At 36.9% G+C, this 8,692-nt stretch overlaps 1 protein-coding gene across 1 annotated transcript; it reads left to right on the top strand.

The window, feature by feature from the left end:
- The first annotated feature begins 3,043 nt into the window (after positions 1 to 3,043).
- On the top strand, positions 3,044 to 4,063 carry LOC114922649 (olfactory receptor 14A16-like). The gene has a single exon (XM_029284367.1). The coding sequence runs from the start codon at positions 3,044 to 3,046 to the stop codon at positions 4,061 to 4,063; it is 1,020 nt and encodes a 339-aa protein (XP_029140200.1).
- The last annotated feature ends 4,629 nt before the right edge of the window (positions 4,064 to 8,692 follow it).

Here is an 8,692-nt window from a genome sequence, read left to right as displayed (position 1 = left end):
TTTAAATGGTACATTAATAACAATAATAATAATAATAATAATAATAATAATAATAATAATAATAAGTAGTAGTAGTAGTAGTAGTAGTAGTAGTAGTAGTAGTTGAAAGGGACCATGAAGATCATCTAGTCCAACCCCTGCTCAGGCAGGAAACCCTATACCATTTCAGACAAATGGCTGTCCAGTCTCTTCTTAAAAACTTCCAGTGTTGGAGCATTCACTGATTCTGGAGGCAGGTTGTTCCATTGGTTAATTGTTCTAACTGTCAGGAAGTTTCTTCTTAGTTCTAGATTGTTTCTCTCTTTGATTAGTTTCCATCCTTAACTTTTTGTCCTGCCTTTGGGCGCTTTGGAAAATAGCTTGACTTTCTCTTCTTTGTGGCAGCCCCTGAGATATTGGAACACTGCTATCATGTACCCCCTCATCCTTCTCTTCATTAAACTAGACATACCCAATTCCATCAACTGTTCCTTATACTGTATGTTTTAGCCTCCAGTCCCCTAATCATCTTTGTTGCTCTTCTCTGTACTCTTTCTAGAGTCTCAACATCTAGAGTCTCAACATCGGGAAAGAATAACAGATTTTTTTTTTTTACTAAAATATGGAAACTGTAAAATGATTCTGTAAAATCAGTGCTTTGATGATTGCAGATATAAATTATTATTACCTAGATAATTCTGGCTTCTTGTCTCAGATTCTAAATCATTTGAAGGGAATATTAAATAGATTATATGATGCATTAATGAGCATAGATCTGAAAACAAATGTATAAGAGACTAGACCATGTTTTTAGGAAGAATTAATGGAGTTAAATTGGTGAATAATCAGAGTAACTTGATTAATTTGTGGATTTTACCAGAATGGTAACCAAGATGAGTAGCAGATGGAATAGAACAGAATATTCATTATTGGTCAAGTGTGATTGGACACACAAGGAATTTGTCTCTGGTGCATAAGCTCTCAGCAACATATACAAGCAACAAAGTGATAAATCATAAAATACAATCATAAATCATAAGGTACAACCAACAAAACAGCAGACAGTAAGTCTATTGTGGGACAAAAAAGAGTTTGTGGTCTCAAGTATGAAAACATAAAGGTGATGATAAATAAAGAACAGACTGCCAAGTGTAGACTGCAAGTTGAGAAAGTTTTATATCTATCTTGAGTGGATGGAATTTTTAGAATAACTGAGAAGATGTAATCATAAAAGGGAAAAACAAATCGGATACAACTATCCCCAATATAATTTGTTGAAATTTTGTATCACTGCAAGAAATCTTTTGTAACTGAGGAATGTCACAAAAAAGATGTCCAATGATATTCAATCCAGAGAATTTTAATTGAAAAGTGGAAAGGAAGTGGGCAGAACATGATGTGTTGCAAGGAATTAAAATTTATTGAAAGAAGAAAAAAGGCATGAGAGATCTGTTGTTATACTAAGACATAATTTTTCTTAATGACTATGTCCATTTATTAATATGCTATTAATATTGTGAGAGGGAATATGAAAGTGTTCTTTCTTATGTTATAAGCTAAACACTGCATATCACTGTGTACATTGTCTATGGCCCCAAAGGAGTGACTTTCAGAAATAACTGAAAGAAGGGATGGTGTAATTTCATTCCATTTCCTTAGCAAAGGTCTCCTTTGCAAAACATATATTTATTCACAGGCAGATTGGTAGAGTCTTCCTGGAAGCAAAATAAGAAGAGGTAAGAAGAAATATCTACTTTTCATCCTAGGTGCTCCAGATCAGAAAAGGAAACATTTCATATATGCTGCATATCTTGCAATATATAATGTACTAAAATATATCAAATAGGTTGGACTAATATGAATGAATTGAAATATACTAAATAAATATATACAGAAAGGTGGTTACCACAGGTACAAAATTTTACAATAAAAGGATGTATTATTGTTGTATATCTTATAATTGAAAGAAAATAAAAATCTCATAATTAATGGTTTGGTAAATATTCTTTTTAAATATGAAAAATATAAATATGAACATTTTTATCTGTAGTAACAATATAGTTATTCAATGACATTAAAAGTTGTGAGGAAAAGAGGATGGTTAATATATATTATATATAATAATCCTTTTCTATTTTGATCATCTTTCCTAATTCATTCATATGGATACAAGAAAGAATTATAATATTGTATTCCTTGTGACCAACAGAAGAACATTTTTGGTAAATATGCTATACACTATGGGCTTCCAGATAGGATCTTCAAAGGATTGTCTTAGTTTGAAGAATATATTTTAAAGATTTTATCCAATTCTCTTAAGTTAATTTGAAATAATACTAAGATAACTCTATTATTATTATTATTATTATTATTATTATTATTATTATTATTATTATTATTATTATTATTATTATTATTATTATTATTATTATTATCTTTAGTCAATAATTCAACATTCATTCATCTGTACTTACTAGATAGAGTTTGGATGGATTTACAAATTGAAAACTATAAAATATCTAGGTATCTTAGCTCTAGAAGGGCTTTATTTATTCTTTAGAAAGAATATATCTGCATGTGATGCTGACTGAGGATTCTATGCCATTTTAACTAAAGTCACATTGAAGACAATAACACTTTTAAATTTATATACATAGAATTCTGTTGTAGCCTTCCCATATCCTAAACAAAATAAAATAACTATTTATTTATCTGTTTGTTTGTTTATGGTTGATATGCCTCAAGGAATAGTTTGTTAAAGACTGAAGATGATATGGACATTTTAATGATAGTTTTGGTTGAATATAGCTTCTTTCCAAGCCAATTACTTCACTTGAAGGTGACAATATTCAGTAGGCTTTTTTTAATTGCCTGATGAAAGACGTCAAATTTCTACATTGCTATAATTTGAATAACAGAAAAGAAAAATGATCAGATCTGGGGAAAGAATAAAGACATATCTTCCCAACTGGACTGAGCTCTTCTCAACAGCTCAATCTATTATAGGAATATCGTCAAGATTATTCCTAATAATACATTTTATATATTGATACAAATAATGTTCATGGCAAGACAATTTCCATCAGATTTGTTACTTATATTAATTTCCAATCTGTTTTGGTCCAGAATAATTGAAAGAACAAGAATGGCCAATGAATCCTCTGTGATGGAATTCCTTCTGATGGGATTTTCTGATGATCATGATGTACAACTTCTGCTCTTTTTCCTGCTTCTCTTCATTTACTTAATAGCTTTGGTTGGGAATTTATTCATTGTGTTTGTTGTGATTCTGAATAACCACCTCCACGTACCTATGTATTTCTTTTTGGTCAATTTATCCTTGACTGATATTTGTTATATCACAACTACAATCCCCAAATCAATGGCAGTTTCATTGACAGATAACAAAATGATTACTTTTCCTGGATGTATGGCTCAAGTTTTCTTAGTTATTGCTTGTGTAGGTTCTGAGGTTGCCTTGCTCACCATCATGGCTTATGATCGTTATGTAGCTATCTGCCATCCTCTGCAATATAGCCTCATCTTGAACTGGGATGCATGTAGCCAAATGGCACTTGCTTCCTGGATTATTTCTCTCATCCATGCTTTGTTGCAAACTACTGTAACTTTTCAATTGCATTTCTGCGGACTGAACATTATTAGACAGTTTTTTTGTGATGTTCCTCAGTTGCAAAGGATTTCTTGCACTGATACAAAACTTAACCAAATTCTCATGTGGATAGTTGGATTCATTGCAAGTTCATTTTGTACTGGATTTGTTTTTGCCTCTTATGGTTACATCTTCTCAGTTATTCTAAAAATTCCATCCATTCAAGGTAGATATAAAACCTTCTCAACTTGCAGTCCACACTTGACAGTCTATTCTTTATTTATCATCACATCTATGTTTTCATACTTGAGACCACAAACTCTTTCTTCTCCCACAATAGACTTATTGTCTGCTGTTTTATATGCAGTTTTGCCTCCAGTTCTAAATCCCATAATTTATAGCTTCAGAAACAAGGATATCCAAGAGGCTGTGTGGAAAGTAAAGTCAAAAATTAACAAGAACTTTCAAATTTGATTGATCCATGTTCAGTATGACAGACCTATTATTCTGCTAACACAATCCCCATAAGCAGAATCTGAACAGTTTTCCTATTTTCATCTTTCTATGACAATCTAACTTAATGTTCAGAACAGTTGTTCATCCCTCTGGTTTTGATTGGTGCAAATAATTGCATACAATGCATGAGTGATGTTCTGTACAATTATTAAACTATTCTATTATTTATTGTTTTTTATTTTTACATCAATACAATAAAACTTTTTATATTGGAATCCTTTTGTTTGTGTCTGATTAGAGTCTACCATTTTTCTCAAGGAATGATTTAATTTATTTTCATTTTGAAGGTGTTAAATATTGTTGAAATAGATGTACAGTATTTTAGTTTTTCTTTGGACCGTTACCAAATGCAAGCAGCTGTTTTATGTAATTGTTTATTTTAAGGATGGTGAGCAGACAAAACTGATGCCCTAAAAATTGCTTTCATATGTGCCTAGGCAAAGATGTTCTCCTTGAGACAATGTCCTCAAAAGTAATTGGATCTCATTCCTCAAAACAGATTTCATATACTTCAACCATTCTGTTTCAGTAACACATAAAGCTAGTCTGATCAAGAGTCAATTCTCTGAAACTGATTTCAGGCATCTCAACTTTTCTTCTCTCCATAACTACAAAGTCAATATCTGATTAAATCTGTAACCTCAAATTGCAAGCCATAATGGTTCATTTTAAAATAATTGTTAGAGGCATCAATAGGAGGCAAATGACAGAAAGAACATTGTGCTATTAATGCTTTGTACTGGCATTGAGAGGTTCCACAGATGTATGAATGGGGCAGTGGTTGTTGACTTTGTATTTATCATTCTGAAAAACATTTGTTCCATCAGATGTCTATGATATTAATATTTATAGGAAGTTATCAAACAAACTTTTCAGGACCTCTATTTACAAAGCAACACAATAGTCATCCAATAGCATTATGTTCTCCCAAGGTAAAATTATTATTTTTTTACCTTGCAGGGAAGATAGAGCTAAAATTGGGGATGTAATTGTCTTTTCTATTAATTTTACTAAGGACATCCAACATCAAAGAAAATATTGAATAATGTGAGAAATAATGTTCAAGAGAAAAATCTTCTGCACTTATCAGATACTACTTAGAAGTTAGTTTTCACTGCAAGGTGAAAATTATCTTAGACCTTTAAGATTCTTTTAAATGAATGTTACTTTTAAATGAATGTTACTATCCTATGCTGCCCTCTCTCCCTCCCTCCCTCCGTCTCTCTCTCCCATTATGTTTCCTTATATTCAGGCTGTTAGATTTCAACTCTGGTTCTGAAGTATACATTTGTATTTAGTTCTATACAGTTTTCATTATAGAAAAAGTTGATATTTATATTCATAAACCAGGAGAAAGCTAATAATATAATTCACTCTAAAGAAGAAGTAGGAAAAAACATATTAATAGAATAAAACAAAATAAATGTTTAATATAAAATTTCAAAGTAGAGACATTAGCACATGGAAGTGACCTATAAAATTATAATTCTGCAACCAATAATCTGAATGTATTGTATATAACTAAGATATGAGGACAAAGGCAATGGTGGGATTTGCAAGACATTAGATAGATAGATAGATAGATAGATAGATAGATAGATAGATAGATAGATAGATAGATAGATAGATAGATAGATAGATAGATAGATAGATAGATAGATAGATAGATAGATAGATAACCTTTATTGTCATTTTATACTGTGGGCAAAATGGCACACATTAAAAAGGAAATTTAGTTGCTTGCTCTCAAAGTATACACATACATTACACACATTTAAACATACTATATACAACATATGTATAGACCCACACCCTTACATATAAGTAACATATAAATATTAATCACTGTCCATCTTGAATGCATAATGGAAGGAGGAAGGTTTAGAGTTCACAAGTTTAATACTGTATGGAACAAAACTGTGACTGAATCTGGATGTTCTGCTATGGATACCACGGAGCCTCCTCCCAGAAGGTAACAAGAAAAACAGGTTGTGAAGCAGTGATGCTGCATGACAGGATGCTCTCGATTGTCCCTCTGTAGAAAGTGGTAAGGATAGGAGAAGGCAGATGTGCTTTTCTCATTTGACGCAGAAAATGCAGGTGCTGCTGTGCCCGCTTCACCAGTGTCTCATTGTTGAGCAACCAAGCCAGCCTACTTGTTAACTGCACACCCAGGAATTTGATGCTGGTAACAATCTCCACAGGTGAATCATTAATGCACAGAGAAGTGCAGCTGTGCCTGCCTTTTCTGAAACCGACAATGATCTCTTTGGCTTTTCCAGTGTTTAAAACTAGGCTGTTTTTCTTACACCAGTTCACCAAACCCTTAACCTCCTTGTGGCAAGCACTCTCATTATCATGAATAAGGCCCACTACTGTTGCATCATCTGCAAACTTCACAATATGGTTGGTGGCAAACCTAGCACAACAGTCATGGGTCAAAAGGGTGAATAGCAGTGGACTTTGGACCCAGCCCTGAGGAGAACCTGTGCTCAAGAAAATGGGTGTTAGAAACATTTGTTCCAACTCACACATATTGGGGCACATGAGTATTTCTTTTCTGTAAGTGCTTCAAGCTCAGATGGGGAACAGAGAAGATAGCACCCTCCGTAGAGCGATTTGGTCAGTAAGCAAACTGAAGCGGGTCAAATGCTGGCAGGAGGCTAGATTATAAGAATAAATGATATTATAACTTATCTTAAAACTAGCTGAAGCCTCACTAAAGTTTGTTGGAATTGTTATAATTATGATCCAAAGAACTACCTAAAAATAGCAAAATAAAACACAGAATGACATGTCTATAAGAGGAAAAGAAGAAATGAGATTAAAGAAAGCAAAAAAAAAGTAGGGAGAAATAATGAATATGTTGAGTTATGAGAAGTGTCAGGCATGAAAGACCATGAAAGACAGCTCTCAAAAGAAACCAGCATGGCTGCATAAAAAACTTTCTTATAAATTGAAAGACAAAAAGGACAAGTATAAAAAGTGGAAAGGGACGCATAACTAAGACAGAATATCAGCAAATAGCCCAAGCCTACAAAGATGAAGTGAGGAAAGCTAAGGCTCAAAATGAACTAAGGCTTGCGACAAAAGACAAAAATACAAAAAAAAAAAAAAAAGAGCTTCTTTCAACATGTAAAAAACAAAAAAAAAAGTTAAGGAAATGATTAGTCCAGTGGTGGCGAACCTTTTAGAGACCGAGTGCCCAAACCACAACCCAAAACCCATTTATCGCTGTGTGCTGGGTGGGCGTGGCCGACTGGGTAGGCGTGGCCTTAGTGGTTACAGCTGACTGGATGGGCGTGGCCACGGTGTGTGTGGCCACCTCGATGGTGTTTGTGGGGAGGGACACTTGTGGGGGCCGGGCAGAGTTGGGGGAGATCCAGGGGGTCTCTGGTGGGTGGGTTGGTGGACTGGAGCTCGTCCTGTGGGGTGAGGCGAGGAGAGGCAGAGCGGATGTGCCAATTGCCAAGGGGCAAGGCAAGGCAAGGCAAGACAAGGCAGGGGCTGGAGCAGCTGCTGCCTGACACCATCAGCCCCCCCCACACACAGGCCAGCGAGCACATGGGGGCCGCCGGTGTCCGTCAGCAGCCACAGCCTCCTGCATCATGGCAGCCCCATCGGCGTGAGCGGAGACGGCCTCAGGATGGCTGGAAAGGAGCCCTCACCTGGTGCAGGTCCTGACTACAGGGTGGCTCTGACAGGGGCAGCGGCTGCTGCTCTAAGCCCCTTGACTGGCCAACCATGCAGAGAAGCAGGAAGCGGTGGTGGTGATCCCTGCATCACCAAGCCTGGGTGGCCGCAGATCTGGAAGCAAAGCTATGCTGACCATCTTCGCGCTGGTGGGGGCAATGGCGGGGGAAGGTGAGCTGTGGCAGACGCCCTCCCCTCCCTGCCCGGAGGCACACACGGGACAATGTGCAGCAGCAGCGGCAAAGGGTGCCTGCATGCCAGATCCTGCCTTCCCCTGCCGCCGCCAGCGTGAGGATGGTCGGCAGAGCTTCGCTTCTGGATCTGCTGCCTGACACTATTGGCCCACACACACAGAAGCCAACGAGTGCACAATCATAATAAAAAAAAACCTTTGTTACTGAGAATTTTTTTCCTAGCAGCCAGGCAGAAGAGCAGAGCCCCGAGGCAAGTGTCCCAGAGTTGTTTCCGCCTGCGTCTTTCTCATTCTCAATTCTCTTGCCCGCATGTTGTCTGCACCTCTCCCCCCAATAGCTCTATGCTTTGCAGCCCAGGGAGTGAGATTCATCCCCCCGCCTCAGAGCCCCACTCTTCTGCCTGGTGCTGGCAGCTCTATCATCTGCAGGTCGCAGTAGCCCATTAATCTTTTTGTTGCATCGGCACCCAGGGGCTTGTTATTTCCCCCCTCCACCCAAAAATCTAGGTTGAGGTGCAAACCCAGCTCATGTGCCTTTGCTGAGAAGGAGCAACTTAATGCAACTTATTATGGTTGTGAACTAAGCCGTAATAAGAGAGGTTTTGCTTCTTGCCAATTTATGGGGGGGAGGAAGCCCTTGCCTGGCCTGGGCACATCCACTTGATGGATCTGATGGGGGTGGCTTCTGCTGCTGCTCTGAC

The sequence above is a fragment of the Protobothrops mucrosquamatus genome, unplaced genomic scaffold (assembly GCF_001527695.2).
Source record: "Protobothrops mucrosquamatus isolate PMUCROS unplaced genomic scaffold, P.Mucros_1.0 scaffold550, whole genome shotgun sequence".
In the NCBI taxonomy this organism is placed as follows: Eukaryota; Metazoa; Chordata; class Lepidosauria; order Squamata; family Viperidae; genus Protobothrops; species Protobothrops mucrosquamatus.
Note: the sequence above shows the minus strand (reverse complement) of the source record. Positions and strands in the feature narration are given on the sequence as shown.